The 22,956-nt window shown below is 42.5% G+C and overlaps 1 protein-coding gene across 3 annotated transcripts in view; it reads left to right on the forward strand.

The window, feature by feature from the left end:
* Positions 1-4,434: 4,434 nt before the first annotated feature.
* Positions 4,435-22,956, forward strand: part of GYG1 (glycogenin 1) — a gene marked incomplete at both ends in the record, with an annotated part of 39,520 nt that continues 20,998 nt past the window's right edge. For 2 of the 3 annotated variants that reach the window (XM_079704775.1, XM_079704776.1), the window contains 4 exons: positions 4,435-4,621; positions 7,100-7,235; positions 9,069-9,243; positions 9,542-9,704. In XM_079704775.1, coding sequence (XP_079560901.1) covers positions 4,435-4,621; positions 7,100-7,235; positions 9,069-9,243; positions 9,542-9,704 — 661 coding nt within the window. Of the gene's footprint in view, positions 4,622-7,099; positions 7,236-9,068; positions 9,244-9,541; positions 9,705-22,956 lie in introns of those variants that run through there. The other variant, XM_079704777.1, reaches the window with a different exon arrangement.

The following is a 22,956-nucleotide window of genomic DNA, read 5'->3' on the forward strand; positions in this document are numbered from 1 at the left end:
TGTGGGAACAGATGTATATGTATGACTGATTCACTTTTTTATAAAGCAGAAACTAATAAAAAAAAAATGTATTTTATTTTGCATCCAAAAAAAAAAAAAAAAGTCAACTCACAGAATGGGTGGATAGATTTGCAAATCATATACATATGCATATAAGATATATCTGAATATGCATGAAATATATATCTGATAAGAGATATATATGTATTCAGAATATATAAAGAACTCTTTTTTTTTCCTAGATTTTTTAATTGAAGTATCGTTAATTTACACTGTTGTGTTAGTTTCCAGTGTACAGCAAAGGGATTCAGTTTTATATATACATGTACTCTTTTTCAGATTCTTTTCCACTATACGTTATATAAGATATTGAGTATATTTCCCTGCACTATACAATAGGTCCTTGTTGTTTACCTGTTTTATATATAGTAGTGTGTATAAGTTAATCCCAAACTCCTAGTTTATAAAGAACTCTTACCACTCAAAAATAAATCAACTCAGGCTTCCCTGGTGGCGCAGTGGTTGGGAGTCCGCCTGCCGATGCAGGGGACACGGGTTTGAGCCCTGGTCCGGGAAGATCCCACATGCCACGGAGCGGCTGGGCCCGTGAGCCATGGCCGCTGAGCCTGCGCGTCCGGAGCCTGTGCTCCGCAACGGGAGAGGCCACAACAGTGAGAGGCCCACGTACCGCAAACAAACAAACAAACAAATAAATACATAAATACATAATAAATAAATAAATAAATAAACTCAGTTAAAAAATGGGTAAATGGTTTGAATAGACGTTTCTCCAAAGAAGATACTCAAATGGCCAATAAGCACATGAAAAATGCTCAACATCACTAGTCATTAAGGAGATGCAAGTCAAAACCATAGTGAGATACCACTCCAAACCCATTAGAATAGCCATAATAAAAAAGATGATAACAAGTATTGGTTAAGAAGTGAAGAAATTAGAACCGTCATACTAGTGGGAATGCAAAATGATATCTACACTTTTGAAAACAGTCTGGCAGTTCTTGAGATGTTAAACATAGGGTTACCATATGATCTAGCAATTCTACTCTTCTTATATATCCAGGAGAAAGAAAAATATATATTCACACAAAAAATTGGAAACAAATATCCATAGCAGCATTATTCATAATAGCTAAAAAGTGGAAACTACCAAAATGTTCACCAACATGTTTACCCATGAAATGGATAACTAAAATGTGATATATCCATATAATGAAATATTATTTGGCAATGAAATTCCTTAATGAAAAGGAATGTAATACTGATACATGCCACAACATTGAAGAATCATAAAGACATTCCGCTAAGTGAAAGAAGCCAGTTAAAAAAGACCACATATAGGCAAATCTCTATAGACAAATCTATAGAGACAGAAAGATTAGTAGTTGGCTGAGGGCTGAGGGAAAGGGAGAGAACGAGGAGTGATTGTAAGTGGGTATAGGTTTCTTTTTGGGTGATGAAAGTATTCTAAACTTAGATTGTGGTGATATTTAATACAAATCTGTGAATATACTAAAAACCATTTAATTGTATACCTTAAACGGCTGAATTTCATGGTGTGTGAATTATATCTCAGTAAAGGTTTTTTTTAAAGCAATGTAACTAGTCACCAGGCCCTTGCAACTTGTGGAGTTTGGGATTCCAGCTCTCAAGTAAAGAATGGGCTGCTTTGGGCCTCCAAGGATAATGTTTCTTGAAACTAAGCATCCAATTAGAAATGATCAGGGTTCTGGTCACTGGCAACAATTCCAGGTATGGATTTTTTGTTTGTTATCAATTAAGGGCAAATTTTAAAGTAGTTAGTTAACTAGTTAGTTCCTGTGTCTGGCCATATGTGGTACATCTATTTCATGGGCTGTCTGTGGGAACCGTTTGTGTCTTAGGACAGCAGGTTGCCCTCCTCTGGAGTATACTTCCAGGTCAGTTGCTCCCACCGTCAATTAGTGTGTGTGCTCGAGGGAATGCAAACCGATCTCGGCATTATGTTAAACAAAACATAATTAGGAAGGTAAGTATCCTGCCAAAATATTACATAATGCATTCCAAAGCCAACTAAAAATTAATTTGGACCACCCATGCTGAATCTATGCATTTAGCATAGATTTAAATGGCTAATAGTTCTGTGTACTCATGTAGAGTACAGATTTTCTTTTTTAACTTAAATCTTTCTTTTAAGAATCAGAAATTCTACAAGTTTAAATTTCACAGGAGAAAATAAACAAATGAAAATCTCAAACATTTGTCTCAGTACAACATGTATTGAGGTGGTATTGCAGGTAGTATCTATCTACTACCTGCAAAGCCTTATAATCCAGAATGTTTGAATACCTTGCTATTCGGAGTTGGTCCACAGCCTGGGCATCACCTGAGAGATTCACCCCAAACCACTGAGTCAGAATCTGCATTTTAATAAAATCCCCAGGCAATCCGTGGTCACATTATATTTTGAGAGCCCTTGATCTCATACCTTATGAAGCTCAATGTGCAACAGCCTCAGGAAAACGGGTCAGTGCGTCACCAATAGTAATATCAATTAAGACAACATGCAAGAGTAGATTGTAGCATCCTTGAAATGTCCCTGTTTGTCTCAATGTGGTAAAAGCTGTAAACTTTCCATTTCTGTAAATATACATGAAACACAGGAAAGGAGGCTGTGGTGACCACTTTCACTGAAACACACCGTGGGGTGGGGCAGAGAGGAGCTTGTTCCCAAGGGAAGCTTGCCAGTTCTAATTGTCCCCTGCTCTTCCTCCAGGGTTTGCCCTTTTGGTCCTAGAACCACACCCTGCAGAAGCCAGCCTGGATACTTAGACTTCAAGCAGCAGGTGGCTAAGGGCCACTGATGGCTGGAGGGCTCCTGGGTGAAAGATGGAAACCTCACTCTTTCAGGTCCACTTATCAGTATGGAAAAAGCAATTCAGACCTGGAAGCAACACTCTGTTTTCCCTCTCCCCAGACAGGTGCGATTCAACTATAGTCTTTATAGTCCTTAAAGAGCTCCAACTCTTCTAAGCCTACAGGCCTTGAATAAGTGGAAACCCATCCACTGCAACTTTGCCCCACATTTCCACTTCCTGAAAAGGAAGTTTATAATGCCAAGTAACCAGGCGGTCTTCCCAAGTGAATCAGTGGTCTCCATTGCCATAATCAGGAAGGGGGAAAGGATTCAAGAGAGTCTCCGAGAGGGTGACATTTAAAATGCTGATTCTTGGGTTCTACCATTAAGAATCTGATTCACTTGGTCTACTGTCTTTCTGAATAAAGTCACTATTCCTTGCCACCTCCCCCCCCCAAAAAAAAGAATCTGATTCCGGGGTCTGGGCTTAGGACCAAAAATTTTCATTTTTAACAAGTGCCCCAAGTGATTCTAATGTAGGAGGTCCAGGCTTACACTTGAAGAAACAGTGATATAAACGGTTTGAGAATAGCAATACCACCTTTACAAATAAATCACTTATTCTAAAGCATCTATTTCATTATTTCAACTGATGCTGTCAACTTCCTGTTTGGCTTCCATTCAGCATTTACTGAGCAACTCCTGTTTGCAGATAATTGTACTAGCTGCTGCTTTCCTGGTGTGTTTGTGCTGGATAGAAGAGATGGGGAGAGAAGGGTGTGATCATATCAGAGAGCTATTTCTCAACTTCCTAGAAAAATGCCAAATTCACCTTTTCATGATTTGTGAAACACATTACCCTAAACAACTGTATTACCCAACCACAGTTACCATAATTTACTAAACTTTTAGGGCACCAGTGTACCAGAGGTATCATGGCCTTGCACGAAGAAGGTAAATTCTGTAAGAAAACTGCCATGGTTCAAATCCTATCTTCTCCACTTACATGATATGACCATTGACAAGTAACTTAACTTTTCTGTGCCTCAGTTTCCCCATCTGTAAAATGAGGATTATAGAACCTACTTCATTGAGTTAATGTGAGAATTAAATGAAAACACTTAAATATCTAATTGATGCAGAGGACTTCGACAATCTAACATACTGAAGATTTATTCTTTTTTTTTGGTTAAGGTCACAAAACTGTTGTGAGAACACTGAGAAATGCTTCCAGAGGCTGATTTGGAATTCTAGGTGAAGAAAGTGGAATTAAACTTTATGTTTAATTCAAGCAGTTCAGATGAATTATTCAAACTAGAGTGATCTGGGGTGTTTTGGAAGGTTCCCTAACCCTTGGCTTCTTTGGGAGTTTGTCCCAGTGATGCCACACTCTGCCCCAAAGTCCCCCTCCAAACCCCCGGTTCGGGGGTACACGGAGGCCCGAGGTCCAGGCAGGTGCCCCGCGCGAGCAGGAGCAGGACCAGAGGGTCTGCGGAGATGAACCCGGAGCCCAGCCCCAGGGGTGCGAGGGCTGAGTGAGGACCCGGGTCCCGCAGTCCCGGGGCCGCCTCCCGGGGAGGATGCCGGCGGGCGCGGGGAGCGTGCGCGGCCACGTGACGGCCGCTATAAGAGCGCTCCGGACGGACGCTCCACTCCCGCCGCGCCTCCTCGCCGGCCGCGCTTGCTCCCCGCTCCTGGCTTCTCCGAGCCACCAACCTGCGGCTGCGGCTGCGGCGGCCGCCCGCGCCCCCGGCAGCACCATGACAGGTATGCGCCACGCTGCCCGCCGCCGCCGCCCCGGGACGCCGGACTCCTCGCCCCGCGCGGCCCCTCGCAGCCCCGCCGCCTTCCTTCTCCCCCCACGCCCGCCCCTCCGCCCCGGGGGAGCTCCCAGCAGGACGAGGACCGCCGCAAAGTTGCAGGCTGGCCGCAGCCGGGCGTGTCGCTTCCTGCGTCAGCCGCTGCCCCGCCGCCCCGGGGTCCCGAGCGGCCGTCTAGATCCCGGGGACGCAGCCGAGGGGCTCCGCCAGGCAGCGCCTGGGCCCTCCGCCGAAGCCCCCGTTCCTGCTTCCGTCTCCTTTGCCCTTCCTCCTGCGCGCACCGTGAAGGGCGGGCGGGCGGGCGGAGCAGCTGCGGCCGGCTGCGTGGGGGTGGGGAGCCGGCTCCCCGGGGGCGCGGGTTCCGAGCCCCGGAGCGCGGCGGGGTCGCGAGGCGCCGCCCCCCACCGCCCGCGGGCAGGAACTCTTGGAAGGGGCAGCCGCGAGGCGGGGACGCCGGTGGCCCCGGCCCGGCTCCTCGGCCGCCCTCTTCGGCGCTGGCCGCTACGCCGAGCCTATTTTTAGGCCTTTGGGGCTGGGTTGCGGGAAGCCGGAGCCCGGCGAGCGCCCCCGGGGAGCGGGCCCGGCGTGGTGGGAGGTCGCCGGCCCACTTGTTGCAAGGTGTCCGGGCCGCACGGCGAATCTGCCCCCCGAAGACCGGAGGCCCCGAGGTAACTGGTCCCTGCTGTGCTGTTGAGGTGAACAGTGGGGTTATTACAGCCATTGAACTGCGGAAAGGTTGCAGATGTAACCCGGGGCTTGGCCGTCTCTGGGAAGGTTGCACCTCCTACCCAGTTGTCCTTGGTGTTCCCTGTTCCTTTGCTAGGTCTGGCGTTCTAGCCTCTGTTCCTAAGCATTTGTCCTGCTTCCCTCTTCATCTGGGAAATCATCCATATCCTAGCTTCCTGAAAGCCTTGAACCCTACTTACTAAACTTTTCTCCGTGCTCCCCTGGGATCAGGACCGTTTTTGTGTTAAAACATCATTCATTATGCCCCAGATTAAGTGTCCTTGGGACAGGCTGACTGAAATGTTGCCATCTTATGATGGGTTGAAGGAACAAGTTCAAGTTGATGGGTATGTCAAGGGACAGGAGGCCCCGTTCTGAGCTTTCCTAGCGTGACTGGCTGGGAAGCCAGTGACCCCGGGGGAGGGCACACCAGACTTTCTACAACTTAAAGGAGAGCTCACCACTACCTGTGAAGATGGCCCTCAGATCTGCACCTGGGGAGTGTGCTGGCCCACTTGACAACCTACAACTTCCTCTCACTTCTCAATGGAATGTCCACTGCCCCCAGCCTCCACTTTGGAAAATGGGCAAAGAGAGAAGGAGGAAACCCTAAGACGGAAACAGAGTGACTTCATGACAGAATGGCTCAACTCCCTGCTTGGGCAGCAGTGCCCCAAGTGAACCCTGGCAGAGCTTGATCCTAAGTATCTTGTATGTATGGATGCCCACCAACCTGTTAATGTTAAAATCCACTTGGAGAGGGAGTGTGCTCCAGAATCATCCCGGGGAAGGGCTGGAGGAAATCCTAAAGGCCGGGCTGGTGGCCTTGCGAGGGTGGGGCTTGTTCAGGAGGAAGGAGAATTCATGCATTTGCCCCTGGTCCTGGCAACTAAGTGATTATTGGAGATTGATTTTTGAATGTGTGTGTGTGAGAGAGAGAGTCTGTTGAGGTGCCCCAGGATACAGGGTAGGGGTACTGCTTGCTTCTCCAAGGAAAAGGAGGCAGGTTTTCTAGAGCCTGTGAGGTGGTCCCTAAATCCATTTAACAGCGATGGGCCACAATTTAGACAGAAGCATCAAGGAGGGAAGGCTTCTTGGGGGAGGTGATGTTTCAGAGAGACTCAGAGTGACTCTTGAGTGGTGGTTGGATAGCCATGGAGTGTTTGCTCCAGGTTGAGGAAACAGTAGAAAAAGCCTGAGGCGTGGAACATGTAAGCACCAGAATGAAGAATATGGCCTCTGCTTTCAGATGCTCTCAGATGAGGTTGTTGGCTGGATTTGTGCTTGGCTGAAAATACTGTCTGTGGTACCTTGTAGGAGAAACAGAAAATGCACTTCTGGATCTCTTCCTCACGGCCTGTTAACTGCCTGAGGTTCACCCTCTGGGTGTTAAGCTGCTGTTTAGTCTGAGAATTTAGCATGTCTGGACTCTAAATTGGATTGAATTTTTACAGCTTGGTCAGCCTCTTGAAGGTTGCCAAAGATTGCCTGCTAAAGAATGGTCTTGAGCCATTCTTACAGTGGACACTGGGTTCTCCCTCTCACCCTCACCCCCCACAAGAAGCTGCTCTTTTATTAATACAGCAGGTTGACCTCAGAGGAGCTGATTTTGCCAAATTATTGATTGAAAAGGGTCCTGGGGTAGTGTTTCCTAGGTAGGATAGTGTAATGAATGTATGTTCGTTTTCCTTGTATTAAGATCAGGCCTTTGTGACACTGACCACAAACGATGCCTACGCCAAAGGAGCCCTGGTCCTGGGCTTGTCTCTGAAACAGCACAGGACCACCAGGAGGCTGGCCGTGCTCATCACGCCACAGGTCTCGGACTCCATGAGGTGAGGACCTCGCTGCCCCGCCGTCGGTGGGGCTCGGACATCCCTCTCCCCTGTTTCTGGCATCGGTGGGCGTTGAGGCCACACCCTTTCCAGGGGTCGCGTGCTGGTGGAGAAAGACGAGAGTTGCTGAGTGAAGGATTCCTGGGTCTAAAACCTCTTCCTGGCTCTTGGGAGATCTTCCAGCCAAGCTCCCTCTGGGAGGTGGTGTTCTGGCCGTTGCCCTTACCGATTCCAGCCAGGAGTACGGCTCTCCCTTAGGCAAGTCCTCTTGGGGTAATCCGAGTGAGTGACTCAGTCCAGCCATTCCCTTCATGTCATCACGCTTCACTTGCATGCCTCTCCCCAGATGCAGCAGGGACTACTTTGTTCCTGTTTCTAACGGGGGAAACCTCCTGTGACTTTGAAAGAAAGTAGCAGTTTTCTCCACCCCAGTTGACATTAGTAAGCTAAAGGTCTTTATTTACAATTTAATAGACTAGAATATTTGCCAGAGGGCTCTCAGAATTAGGAGTCCTGCTAGGAGAGCACCCTGAGGGGCACAAGCTGTTCTTTGATTGGGTTGGTTCATGTTAATTGGTTGGAATTAAATTTTGAAGTATCTGAATGAACTTCCTTGATCCTAATACTAACTTACTTAAGAATATCCGGGCACACTAGCAGCTCTGTATTGTGTTTATTTTTGCATTCTCCTATCCCTTTTAGAAGTTTAAAATGCTCTTTTTGTGACTTTTTAAAAAAAATGTAAGCCCATGCCAAGGACCTCTGAAAAAGAGGCATTATACATACGTACATATATCTTTCACGCTAAGAACCTTATTCCTAAAGGGTAATTTAGGAAAATGCCCCCCAAAACTGTCTCTTATGTGTATGTCCTAATCTATAGTCCATTTAGTGAGAATCGTGTAAGAAGGTGGATATAGTCTTAGAAAGCAAGCCCCCTTTACTGTGGTAAATGGTGCCCCCATTTCTTTGAGAGATCAAGTTTACTGTGTGAACTAGAACATATGTTTGTACAGCTTTGGAGACAGATAATACATTACCAGTTTTGTTGTGCATGCTTGATATTTTTATAAACTTTCAGTGATGGTCTGTCTTTATCATGTGTTTTTCCTTGTGCTGAGTTTAGTGTCTTACCTAAGTACACCCCACTTAACCTCACCTCAGGCTTGCTTTCTAAAATATATCTTTAGTTAATTTGGGGCAGGGAGAAACGTTGTACCTCACAAACTAAAGTGAGTCTCTCATGCCAGGAGTGCGAAGCACATAATAAATGCTGGTTGTACGCGATGCTAAAAAATGGAAACCGAATAATTGAGTCATTTAACTTCTTTTAGGACACAGCTTCAGGCAGTTCTCTGTCAACGGCTTTGGCAAAAATTATTAGTTATAGGCTTCAGTGCAGATATTATATGCACTTAACTCCACATCATTTGTAAAAGTATTCAGTGGTCAGCAATAAAATATTATTGTTAAAGGCATAGGCTGTTGAAAAGATGTATTACCAAACATCAGTCACATTTTTACAAGCTATTTCACAATTTGCCTGGTATTCAGTGGTACAATAAAACATAGAAAACTTCTGTGATAATGTTTTAAGACAAGAGGTTCATCCTCACAGTAAGCAGTTCTTATTGTTTTAGTGAAGTTAACTGCACATGCAAATGAACACAGTTTGTCCTGAAGTAGATTAGGACATATTTAAGAGATTGCAATATACCAAAGTAACAGATTCTCTCGTAATTGATAAGCTAAATAGAGCGCCGTCTTCTGTTAAATGTGTCCCTTGTTCTAAAGAGATGCTGAGAGCTGTTTTCTGGATTTTATTTTTGACAGGAAAACTTTAGAGACTGTCTTTGATGAAGTCATCATGGTAGATGTCTTGGACAGTGGTGATTCTGCTCATCTAACCTTAATGAAGAGGCCTGAGTTGGGCATCACGTTAACTAAACTCCACTGCTGGTCACTTACACAGTATTCAAAATGTGTATTCATGGATGCAGATACTCTGGTGAGTATGGCTTTGAGGGCTGGAAAGATGGATATAGTAACTGAGACCAGTTAGGCATTTGAAGAATGCTGTCAAGACTTGACAGTAAAGTTCAGATAAAACCACTGTTGTAAAAAGTGTCAGGTGCTGAAGGACAGTAGGACCAGGCTGCCTCACAGCTGTCATCTGAATAGTTAAGACCAGCAACAGACTGCATCTTTTGTGTTGGATAACTTAAGGAGAACTTAAGAAGGGTATGCCGCAGCAGAGCAGTTCTGAAATGTTTTCCCTTCTTCCTGCCCCATTGCCCTTGAATCAGGTCCTAGCAAATATCGATGATCTTTTTGAGAGAGAAGAATTGTCGGCGGCACCAGACCCAGGGTGGCCTGACTGCTTCAATTCTGGAGTCTTTGTCTATCAGCCTTCAGTTGAGACATACAATCAGCTGTTGCACCTTGCTTCCGAGCAAGGTAGTTTTGATGGTATGTATCTGTTTTCTTTATATCTGACAAGCTGTGAGTATCTTCTAGGGGCTGCTCTTCTCTGGGAGTTGCTATGGTTCCTTGTGTCTGGAAGATAGTGATACATGAGATGTGGCAAGCATTTGAAGTTGTGTTGTTCTGGGAAATAGTGTTGTGTGTTGTGTGCGTGTACCTGCATCTTTTTCCTATAGGTACATGGTACATAGGCTGTTTTACAGACTTGCCTTTCATTGGCCTTCCTGTGTCTAAATTAGAGGACGATAAAGGAACCATAATTATTCAAGAATTCAAAAGACTATTATACAACTCAAAAAGTTTAACAACTGTCTTTAAACCTGAGTAAACTTAAGTACAAGAGCTAACAGCAGGACCCAGTATTGTCTCCATGGCAATTTGAGGAATAAACCTAGGCTCTCATTCTTTCGGGAGGCATTGAAAAAGAAGATAGAAAGACTGTGTGAATAATCTTTGTCTCCGAATTGTCACTCTCTATAAGGCAGTGCATCAGGTAGAGTGGTCTGCAAGGCTAAGGAGTAGAACATTGGCAAAGTCACCATCCATTTTCCATAATACCTAAGTGTATTTATAGCTATATGTTTATATAGAAAGGTTCTGACTATTTGTGATTTAGGGCCTCACATCCTTTGGAGAATTTTGGGTAAATTGATGAGTAGGTATGCTTCTATTTTATGCCAGTCTCTAAAATAATAAATAATAAGCCACTTTTTCTTCTTTGAATTTTTGAATTTTATTTCATTTATTTTTTATACAGCAGGTCCTTATTAGTCATCAGTATTATACACATCAGTGTATACATGTCAATCCCAATCTCCCAATTCATACGACCACCACCACCACCACCCCGGCACTTTCCCACCTTGGTGTCCATGTTTGTTCTCTACATCTGTGTCTCTATTTCTGCCCTGCAAACCAGTTCACCTGTACCATTTTTCTAGGTTCCACATATATGTGTTAATATACAATATTTGTTTTTCTCTTTCTGACTTACTTCACTCTGTATGACAGTCTAGATCCATCCACGTCTCTACAAATGACCCAATTTCATTCCTTTTAATGGTTGAGTAATATTCCATTGTATATATGTACCACATCTTCTTTATCCATTCGTCTGTCAATGGGCATTTAGGTTGCTTCCATGACCTTGCTATTGTAAATAGTGCTGCAATGAAAATTGGGGCACATGTGTCTTTTTGAATTATGGTTTTCTCTGGGTATATGCCCAGGAGTGGGGTTGAGGGGTCAAATGGTAATTCTATTTTTAGTTTTTTAAGGAACCTCCATACTGTTCTCCATAGCGGTTGTATCAATTTACATTCCCACCAACAGTGCAAGAAGGTTCCCTTTTTCCCACACCCTCTCCAGCATTTGTTTTTTGTAGGTTTTCTGATGATGCCCATTCTAACTGGTGTGAGGTGATACCTCATTGTAGTTTTGATTTGCGTTTCTCTAATAATTAGTGATGTTGAGCAGCTTTTCCTGTGCTTCTTGGCCATCTATATGTCTTCTTTGGAGAAATGTCTATTTAGGTCTTCTGTCCATTTTTGAATTGGGTTGTTTGTTTTTTTAATATTGAGCTGCATGAGCTGTTTATATATTTTAGAGATTAATCCTTTGTCTGTTGATTCATTTGCAAATATTTTCTCCCATTCTGAGGGTTGTCTTTTTGTCTTGATTGTAGTTTCCTTTGCTTTGCAAAAGCTTTCAAGTTTCATTAGGTCTCGTTTGTTTATTTTTCTTTTTTATTTCCATTACTCTAGGAGGTGTATCAAAAAAGATCTTGCTGTGATTTGTGTCAAAGAGTGTTCTTCCTATGTTTTTCTCTAAGAGTTTTATAGTGTCTGGTCTTACATTTAGGTCTCTAATCCATTTTGAGTTTATTTTTGTGTTAGGGAGGGTTCTAATTTCACTCTTTTACATGTAGCTGTCCAGTTTTCCCAGCACCACATATTGAAGAGACTGTCTTTTCTCCATTGTATATCCTTGCCTCCTTTGTCATAGATTAGTTGACCATAGGTGCATTGGTTTACCTCTAGGCTTTCTATCCTGTTCCATTGATCTATATTTCTGTTTTTGTGCCAGTACCATATTGTCTTGATTACTGTAGCTCTGTAGTATACTCTGAAGACAGGGAGTCTGATTCCTCCAGTTCTGTTTTTTTCCCTCAAGACTGCTTTGGCTATTCGGGGTCTTTTGTGTCTCCATACAAATTTTAAGATTTTTTGTTCTAGTTCTGTAAAAAATGCCACTGGTAATTTGATAGGGATTGCATTGTATCTGTAGATTGCTCTGAGTAGTATAGTCATTTTCACAATATTGATTCTTCCAATCCAAGAACATGGTATATCTCTCCATCTGTTTGTGTCATCTTTGATTTCTTTCATCAGTGTCTTATAGTTGTCTGCATACAGGTCTTTTGTCTCCCTAGGTAGGTTTATACCTAGGTATTTTATTCTTTTTGTTGCAGTGGTGAATGGGATTGTTTCCTTAATTTCTCCTTCTGATCTTTCATTGTTAGTGTATAGGAATGCAAGAGATTTCTGTGCATTAATTTTGTATCCTGCAACTTTACCAGATATATTGATTAGCTCTAGTAGTTTCCTGGTGGCATCTTTAGGATTCTCTATGTATAGTATCATGTCATCTGCAAACAGTGACAGTTTTACTTCTTATTTTCCGATTTGTATTCCTTTTATTTCCTTTTCTTCTCTGATTGCCATGGCTAGGACTTCCAAAACTATGTTGAATAATAGTGGCGAGAGTGGAAATCCTTGTCTTGTTCCTGATCTTAGAGGAAATGCCTTCAGTTTTTCACCATTGAGAATGATGTTTGCTGTGGGTTTGTCATATATGGCCTTTATTATGTTGAGGTAGGTTCTCTCTGTACCCACTTTCTGTAGAGTTTTTTTTTTGTTTGTTTGTTTTTTTGCTGTATGCAGGCCTCTCACTGTTGTGGCCTCTCCCGTTGTGGAGCACAGGCTCCGGACGTGCAGGCTCAGCGGCCATGGCTCACAGGCCCAGCTGCTCCGCGGCATGTGGGATCTTCCTGAACCGGGGCACGAACCCACATCCCTTGCATCGGCAGGCGGACTCTCAACCACTGCGCCACCAGGGAAGCCCTTTGTAGAGTTTTTATCATAAATGGGTGTTGAATTTTGTCAAAAGCTTTTTCTGCATCTATTGAGGTGATCATATGGTTTTTATTCTTCAGTTTGTTAATGTGGTGTATCACTTTGATTGATTTGCATATGTTGAAGAATCCTTGCATCCCTGGGATAAATCCCACTTGTTCATGGTGTATGATCCTTTTAATGTGTTGTCAGATTCTGTTTGCTAGTATTTTGTTGAGGATTTTTGCATCAATATTCATCAGTGATATTGGTCTGTAATTTTTCTTTTTTGTAGTATCTTTGTCTGGTTTTGGTATCAGGGTGATGGTGGCCTCATAGAATGAGTTTGGGAGTGTTCCTTTCTCTGCAATTTTTTGCAAGAGTTTGAGAAGGATGGGTTTTACTTCTCTAAATTTTTGATAAAATTCACCTGTGAAGCCATCTGGTCCTGGACTTTTGTTTGTTGGAAGATTTTTAATGACAGTTTCAATTTCATTACTTGTGATTGGTCTGTTCATATTTTCTATTTCTTCCTGGTTCAGTCTTGGAAGTTTATACCTTATTTAGCAATACGTTACTAAATAACCAAAAGATCACTGAAGAAATTAAAGAGGAAATCAAAAAATACCTAGAGGGCTTCCCTGGTGGCGCAGTGGTTGAGAGTCCGCCTGCCGATGCAGGGGACACGGGTTCGTGCCCCAGTCCGGGAAGATCCCACATGCCGCGGAGCGGCTGGGCCCGTGAGCCATGGCTGCTGAGCCTGCGCGTCCGGAGCCTGTGCTTCGCAACGGGAGAGACCACAACAGTGAGAGGCCCACATACCGCAAAAAAAAAAAAAAAAAAAATACCTAGAGACAAATTGCAACGAAAACATGATGATCCAAAACTTATGGGATGCAGTAAAAGCAGTTCTAAGAGGGAAGTTTATAGCAGTACAAGCCTACATCAAGAAAAAAGTAAAATCTCAAATAAACAATCTAACTTTACACCTCAAGAAACTAGAGAAAGCAGAACAAACAAAACCCAGAGTTAGTAGAAGGAAAAAAATCATAAAGATCAGAGCAGAAATAAATAAAATAGAAACAAAACAATAGCACAGATCAATAAAACTAAAAGCTGGTTCTTTGAGAAGATAAACAAAATTGATAAACCTTTAGCCAGACTCATCAAGAAAAAGAGAGGACTGAAATCAATAAAATTAGAAATGAAAAAGGAGAAATTACATTGGACACTGCAGAAATACAAAGCATCATAAGAGACTACTACAAGCAACTCTATGCCAATAAAATGGACAACCTGGAAGAAATGGACAAATTCGTAGAAGGGTATAACCTTCCAAGACTGAACCAGGAAGAAATAGAAAACATGAACAGACCAATCACAAGCAATGAAATTGAAACTGTGAATAAGCCACTTTTTTTAACAACAACAATAAATCACACACAACAAAACAATACTGGTGGTTAGTATGCAAAATAAGCTCTTTTAAAAATTAATGTTGATGAATCTTTTGAATCAAGAAGAGACCCAGTTGTATCTCCGAAGAAGGATTTGCACTATAGGAGTTGCCCTCTCAGCAGTGGCTCACTATTAGATACTTGACATTTTGACGGAAGCCCAGGTGAGAAACATGGAGCTGGGCCAGAGCCCTGAGCCAGACACCAGGTACCAGGGGCTTCTTTCCTTTCCCTTCCCGCTCCAAGAGCAGATATGAGATTTGAAGTGAGTAGATCTTTCAAGACTAGCAGGAACAGCCATCCTCAGTTGACCCAAGGTTCAGCCCTGGGTACAGATATGAGGATTCATTTCCATTAACTAGTTGTAAAGTTAAAAATCAAAATTTCTAATTTAAACTTTTTGAATTAAGAGAGTACATCTAATAGTTTGTCAGATTGCTGAAATTAAGAGATTGGAAGTTAAAACATTTTTAGTTATACATGAAATTGTGTTGTTGCTGTTCACAGAAATTGAATTCTGTGTAGTATTTTGAGGATTTGGGATATGCAGCTCTTTGAAATGTCATTGAAAAGAACAAGGAGATTTAAGTCTCAATCTTGCTTCACTGTTTGGTTAGTTTGTACTCTACAGCAGTAGTGCTAAACCTGGGGGAATTTGGTCCCCCAGGGGACTTTTGACAATGTCTGGAGACTTTTTTGGTGGTCCCAAGTGAGTGGGGAGAGCTCTACTGGCATCTAGTGAGTGGAGGCCAGGGATGCTGCTAAACATCCTACAATGCATGGACAGCCCCTGCACCAAAGAATTATCTGCCTCAGGATGTCAGTAGTGAGAAAATCTGCTCTATGTCAAGTCGTTACATGCCCTAAAGCAGTGAGCAGGAGTATCTGAACCATAATGAATGGCAGCATCTGACAAGAAACGCATTCTTAACATTTAAGCAACCTTAAGAAATAATGTGTTGAGTGTTCACTGTGGTTACGGCCAAATGTAACTTCTTCACTTTCCTGGCTTTTTTTTAGCTCCCATTTTCCTTTCGTATAAGGAATGAAAGCTCTATTGGTATTTTAGTTCAAAACATGTATTCCTTATTTCTACTGCTTGCATGAAAATAGTTACCTTTTCATAGAAGGGAGGTAGGAGTATTTTTAGCGGAAGTCCACTAACCTTAAGTCTTAACCTTCAGGCTGTGGCTGAAGTGTCAGAGTGTGGCTTTCTTCACCTCCTGTCGTTAAATTTAAAGGAAGTAGTGTAATCCTGCCAGAAATTCCGTGTAAATTCTCAGCTCCAGTAAGTGAATCACATTCTAAAGTAGATCCAGCTGCCTAAAATCCACACGATTGTAATTGCCTAAGGAGAATTCGATTTTATTGTTGCAAGATAAGAGTTTGGATACCAAACAGTAGTGTTCCGTGATCAATTACCCAGGTTACAATTTCAGAATATAAAACTAATTAATTATGGGCTTCCCTGGTGGCGCAGTGGTTGAGAGTCCGCCTGCCGATGCAGGGGACGCGGGTTCGTGCCCCAGTCCGGGAAGATCCCACATGCCGTGGAGCGGCTGGGCCCGTGAGCCATGGCCGCTGAGCCTGCGCGTCCGGAGCCTGTGCTCCGCAATGGGAGAGGCCGCAACAGTGAGAGGCCCGCGTACCGCAAAAAACAACAACAACAAAAAACTAATTAATTAGCTGGTAGAGACCAACCTGGATCGTGTACCTTGTTCTAGAAGGTACAGTTCAAGAGGTACTAGAGGAGTTGATGAGTTCGTTGTTAAGAAGCAAGAACATATGAAAAGTGCTTAACTAGAAAGCACTTTCTGCTATTTCAGCCAGAATCTGAAACAACCGGGAGAGCCTGTGCCTGGTAGCACATTCATTATTCAGCAGCAGGGTTTCCAGGAGCTGGCCCTTCTGTAAGGTATTCCATTTACTGGCTTGTTGGTGGCTAAGGATTGGAATGTTTTCTGTTAGTAGAAATGCTTAGTTGAAGGAGTTGAAAATTCAACTATGCAGATAGGAACTTTTGGTTATTCTCAATATAGTGTTTAAATTCAACTGAAAAAGAAAGCAGCAGCTCTTCAATGAAATGCTTTTTCACTTGATGTGTTCTGGAGAAGCTGTACCTACTCATCAAAGAAAGCGTGCCGCGTACCATGGGAGCGTGCTCCTCTTTGAAGGGATTTACTATCCTGTTGAATCCATATCTGTGTGACATAAAGACTTGTTGGACTTATACTTAATAAAATATTTCTTTGTAAGCTGCATCCTTTTGTGGTGCTTTGCTTGCTTTGCTTCAAGCTCTCAGTGCAGTGCCCTGTCTTGTTTAGATGTCATGCCAGAGGCACGGAGACGAGCGCTTTCAGGTGTTTCCTTTCCCCTTACCGTACATTTTCTCATATGCACGGTATCTCCCCACCATCTCCCACCCCCAGTTTTACTGAACAGGAGTCTTAAGTCCCAGCGTTTTTAGACTGGTACTAAAGAAAACCTGTTCGCACATGACTGTATCTCAGTCTGAACGTCTTGCAAGGCCTGCTTTATCTCCTGCATACATGCAACGAGAACTGATGGGACCTGGTGTCCACTGACAAGTCACCGGGCCTCTGATGGCTGAGCATCTGCATCTGCTTCTGCAGCCCTTCTAATGTGAAAGAATGTGGCTTGTCAGGCTTCTAATCACCAGCCCTCTAATCACACCCCACCCTCGCCTCTGGACAAGAGAATAATCCTAATATGGCAGATCTTGCTAGGTACCTTGACATCTCTTTTTTCTTCCTCAATATCTAGAGTGTTAGAATTTCAAACTAGTGACTTCATACCTAATTTATGGCTGGCATCTAATTTCCCACAATGAAGTGTCTAAGTTCCTATACTGTTAATGTTTGCAAATTATCTTGGCACTTACTTCATAACCGAAGTTACATGTTTCCTGAAAAGTTGTACAACAGCTATTGGGAAATATATACACTAGCATTTTATAGACTGTGACAAGATAAGGTCAACTTCAGGATTTAGCAGTGAGAAGGCGAGAGGTCAAGATTCTTGTCTCCACATACTCATGTGCAACAAAGCTGACCCACTTGATTCTTCATTTGAAGAAATCAATCTGAATGCAAGTTGAGATTTATTTCCTTTCACCCCATGACTCCAAGGTATCCTAAATTAAAGGTGCCAGTACAGTTGAAGAGTTTAGTGCTTGAAAATTGCTGTCTATTAAATTTCATTTGCATATGTTAGTTTTAAAAACCTAAGTAAAAAAGGGGAATTCATATTTTCTAACTTGAAGGAACCATTTTTTTAAAATCTTGGAATTCATTAGTGTAACCTAAATACTCGAAACTTTTTTTTTCTGGAGTAATGAAATTTTGGCCTATAGTTGAGTTTTCAAAAAAATAGGGCAGAGTAAATTGGTGATAGAATATTAGGTATGGTTTTCTTTCAGCAGAATCTAAGATCCTCTGTGAGGTCATTAAAACTGTGTGTTACATATTCTAATAAGTGGTCACTGAGACCCTTAAGCTGAACATTTTTTTCCTGTGCTTGGAAATATAATAAATCAGGAGAGTAAAGTTTTAAAATAATTTTTAACAGAAAATATTTGGTGGTGCTATCTAGTAAAGTGTAAAATTGACCCCAGTGCTACCTTCCCTCATCTTTGCAATTAGTTTGGATTCAAGCTGGACCTGCCCGAAAAAGGAATGAAGGAGAGAGGTATTCCCAGATAGTACTTGTCTTGTTCAAACCAAATGAGCTCAGACATTCAGGTGTGTCTCACCTGGTTCCCTGACTTGATAGGTTCCACTCTGACAGGTGCTCATGGTAAGCTTTCCCAGCTGCCCACACACTAGACTGCTTGTGGCCCTTAAACTATTTTATCAATTGCTTTGAAAATTACTCTCTTCTCTTGCGTTTCTATCGTTTAATTGATAGTTTGGGTAGTATCTTGAATAAGTAAAGATGAAAAGCAAAAGTCATAACATGTAGTAGCAAAATAAATGAGTACACACAAGTTTTATCTTAAGAGCTATTTTTATCTCATTGAACCCTTGAGTTTTTTTTTTTTTTTTTTTTTTTTAGCCATCTGTTTATTTCTAGCCTTGTAACCAGCAGAGATCATGAACCTTGTGAGAAATAGAGATGGTGGGAAGGACTAAAGTGTTATAGGCTCTTAGGCTGGTCATTTTACTTCTTCATTTATTCCTCAGCAGTTCTGTGAAGTACTCATTTATTTATTAATATATTAATTCAACAGATATCTATCGAAGGCCTGCTGTATAGCTGCTACTGGGCACCCAGTGTCAATACAGTTAGGACAGCCGCTTGCCCAGTATGCCTGAGCTGGTGGCAGAGCCAGGTCTGGGCCAGACAGTTTTTCTTGATGCTGTGGCTGGGATATGGGAGTGTCTTTTTGTCCCTTCTCTCGCAGTTACCCCACACTGCAACAGTCACGAATATGTATCAGAGAATGATACGGGATACAGGAAAATCTCTATTATGCTGGATTTATTACAGATTAATTACTTAAAATTCATTCCCCTGAATAAGTAGAGACAGCAGCTGATAGAGTCCTCATTTTAGAGATGAAGACACGGAAGCGTATGTCTTCTATCTCTACAGCTGCTGTTCCTCCCTGCTAAACTATAATGTCTAGAAATATTTTGTCTTTTTTAAATTGTTAAACTGTTGGATGCATTTTATTTTATTAATGAGATATAGTTGATTTACAATATTATGTATCAGGTGTACAACATAGTGATTCACAATTTTTAAAGGTTATACTCCACTTATGGTTATCATGCAATACTGGCTATATTCCCTGTGCTGTACAGTATATCCTTGTAGCCTATTTATTTAATACATGGCAGTTTGTACCTCTTAATCCCCGACCCCTATCATGCCTCCCTCCCTTTCCCTCTCCCCAGTGGCAACCATTAGTTCGTTCTCTCTGTCTCTGGGTTACTTTGTCTTTTTAAATCAGCAGCACAGGTGATAGTCTCACATTGTTTTGTGGGTCTGGAAGTATTCTTAGAAATGATTACTCTTGTCTTTATTTCTATAATCCACTCCTGTAGTATTTTAAAAAATCATTTGAGCTCCTAATCTGGTGAAGATACTAAGTTTAAGGGCTAGGAATAGACTGCTAAATAATACAGGTTGTACCCCTGCCTCCATAAAGCTTGTATATATTTTATGAGACCGTACAATTAATTATGTAATCATGATTCTGAAAAATTCAGAGTGCTAAGAGACTCTAGACTAGGAGGGCCTGCCTTAAACTGAGAAAGTGAAATTTAAACCACAAATAAGTGTTCCCTTGCATCTATATTATTATTTAATAGCTTGATTATTAAAAATATATTTTTAAAGGTGAGAAACAAAAGCTGTAACATGAAATGGTAAAATAAATCAGTTGTTCTTGGCTTAAATGGATTGAGGCCAGTGAGATGCAATGATGCTGAGACCAGAGCTCCAAGTACCTGGATTTCCATGAGGCACCTGGGCTTAATCCGATGATCCTTAGTAAACCTCATGGAAATATCCCCAAATGCTGGGCCATTCACGAACTGTAACTTAGTAGACTTGGCATGCTGTCTAGAGGCCGGAGTGTTGACACTTGCCAAGCATATTATAGGAAGTCAGTGTTAAGGTGTGAGTCACATTTTCGTTTCAGCGCTTGTCTATACCTCTCTTACAGTATTAAAGCACATTTTGCTTTAAATTACTTTTGCTTGGTTTATGCTCCACTACCCCCTGATTAGATTGAGAACCATTTGAGAGCTGGAACCTGTCTTATTCATCATCCTATAATGCCTACACCTAATTTCTATATCCTCAGACATTTTCTGTATAAATGACATTTCTGAGAGTTATATTCTCTGATACAATAAAATAAAAAAGGAGTCATTCTCTAAAAGACTCTAGACCAGTGCTTCTCAGAGTTTAATATGCAAACAAATCACCTGGGGATTCAAATGTGGATTCTCATTCTGTAGGTCTGGGGTGGGCTTACCATTCTGCATTTCTAGCAGGCTCCCAGGTGATTCCCCTGCTCCTGGATCCTAAACTTTGCTTTGAGGGGACCATTTCCTTGGGGCTGAGAAACTAGGGTTCATGTTTAAGCCAGAGTTGACCCACCCTCCCTGCTATCCACAGTAGGCAAGCCAGCTGCCAACAAACTGCGGAAAAGCACACAAACTACATAAGCATTGAACAAGTGCACAGATTTAAAAAACAGCACTCAACTCCATATCTGTCTCATAAAGTAATGGCCACAGTTTCTGATAAATACTGTGATATGTCCATGTTTACCAGGTTCATGACTCTGGTCAAAAGACCTGGAAAGGGCTTCCCTGGTGGCGCAGTGGTTGAGAGTCCGCCTGCCGATGCAGGGGACACGGGTTCGTGCCCCGGTCCGGGAAGATCCCACATGCCGCGGAGCGGCTGGGCCCGTGAGCCATGGCCGCTGAGCCTGCGCGTCCGGAGCCTGTGCTCCGCAACGGGAGAGGCCACAACAGTTAGAGGCCCGCGTATCGCAAAAAAAAAAAAAAAAAAAAAGACCTGGAAAATACCGGGTGGTTCTAAGGTTATTACTAGCACTTGGCCAGCCTGGGGGAAGGAAGATATGGAATCTGATATTAGCTTTTGGTTGCAAAACAGGTGCCATGTGTCTCTTGTTCCATTTCCTGTCTCTCACCTGTGTTGCCACACCCTCGCCTGCTGGATCACAGCTGCCGGCATGTCTGCTATCATGCTTGTTGGTTCTGAGCTGATTGAGATTAAAAGTGTCTTAACCTGTCAAAATAAATAAAGTTGCCTCTGGAAGCCTGACTAGAATGTACTGGACAAAAGTCCTGGGGTTTTCGTAGTGAAAATGCAGCAGCCTTCATGACATCCTTGTATGTTTTGTAGCACAGATGTGCTTAGATTTGCATTCTGCTTTAAATTGTGCTCTAATTTAGGGACTTTTAAAGAGAAGATATTGATAACACCACACAGATTTTTTTAGTGAAATGAAAACATTGTTTTGCCTGACTTTGAGGTGTAGGATTGTGTATTTGGAAAAAGACGGTTAGAATGCTGAATTTAAACATTATTTAAGAAGCCACAGACTTCTAGGTGGTATTTAATTCTATTTTTAATGCACAATTTTTGGCTAAATGGTGACCCTTCGTAGTCACATAATGATGAGGTCAGTGGCCATGGAAGTTTCATGGTCTGTACGTTCTGTGCCCTGCAGAGGCAGGGTCCTTGCTGAGTGTTGAAGGATTTGCCAGTGGAATGTGTACCATTGATTCCCACGTCTCCGGCCCTGCCTCTTCCACCTCCAGCTTGTTTCCTGTCTTACCAGTGCTGCTCAGCCCTGCCGTGGCACACGGCTGAGGGGCTGATGGTATTTGTAGGGTACTTGAGGGTGAAAGGGAACAGCTTTTTGTGGCTGGCCAGCCAGGGGCTCTGAGGGATCAAGAGCTCTGACTCCTGTTTCCCAGGCTCACCCTGTCAGACTGGGAAGTTCTGCTTTGCAACTGCTATTCCAACGTCACGGAATTAGATCTCTTCACTGCATTACATGAGGTCGGTAGTCATTTTAAGTGGAAATGCTTAATTTTCAAAAGGTCTTTAAATGTGGCAGGAAAAGACAAGTAGTAGAAAAAATACATAGTATGATGCCCAGTTTTACAAAGTCAAAAACAAGTGGAAATACATATATTGTCTGGAGGTACACACATGGGATAAAGGAAATCAAGATAATTACAAACAAAATTCATGATAAGTAGTTACTTCTGGGGTGGGGGGCTCTGAGTTGGGATTAGGGAGCCCGCACAGAGGATTTAAACAGTATTGGTAATGTTTGAGTTTTTCAGTTGCATATTGGGGATATTTAGTGTTATTATTAGTATGCTTTATAACCTACACTTACATTTTTCTTTTGTTCATATATTTCATAATGAAAATAAATAAGTGCAAATGTTTGGCAAGAAACGGTCTTGGCACAATTCTCATTCTTGCCCCAATTGTATTATGAATATTTTAGAATTACAGAAATAACATAACAATATTAAGGAAAAGTCAGGGGAGGGAACATCTGTTAACTCCAATCCCCTCACACAATTACTGTTGTTTATTTTCTTCTAGTAGGAATGTTTATGTTCTTAGTTATAATCATGATATATGTCATAGTATATCTGTATATTATGCAGTGGACTGGTGGTCTTTAAAACCACTGGGTTTTTTTTTTGGTTTTTTTGTGGTTTTTTTGCGGTACACGGGCCTCTCACTGCCGTGGCCTCTCCCGTTGCGGAGCACAGGCTCTGGACGCGCAGGCTCAGCGGCCATGGCTCACGGGCCCAGCCGCTCTGCGGCATGTGGGATCTTCCTGGACCGGGGCACGAACCCGTGTCCCCTGCATCGGTAGGCAGACTCTCAACCACTGCACCACCAGGGAAGCCCCAAAAACCACTGGTTTTAATGGCTGAATAATATTCAGTGAGTGACGAGTATCACAGTGTACTAACCATTCCTCTGTGGTGGAATATTAAAGTTTTCAATTTTTCTGCTGTTAACAAACATCTTCACGGTTCTTGCAGTCATTCTACAAATAACTTACCCATTTGTAAGGCATTCTGGTCTCTGCTAGAATTACAGTGGTAAGCAAAAAGAGCCATAATCTCT

This window comes from Hyperoodon ampullatus, assembly GCF_949752795.1.
Source record: "Hyperoodon ampullatus genome assembly, chromosome: 5".
Classification (NCBI taxonomy): Eukaryota; Metazoa; Chordata; class Mammalia; order Artiodactyla; family Ziphiidae; genus Hyperoodon; species Hyperoodon ampullatus.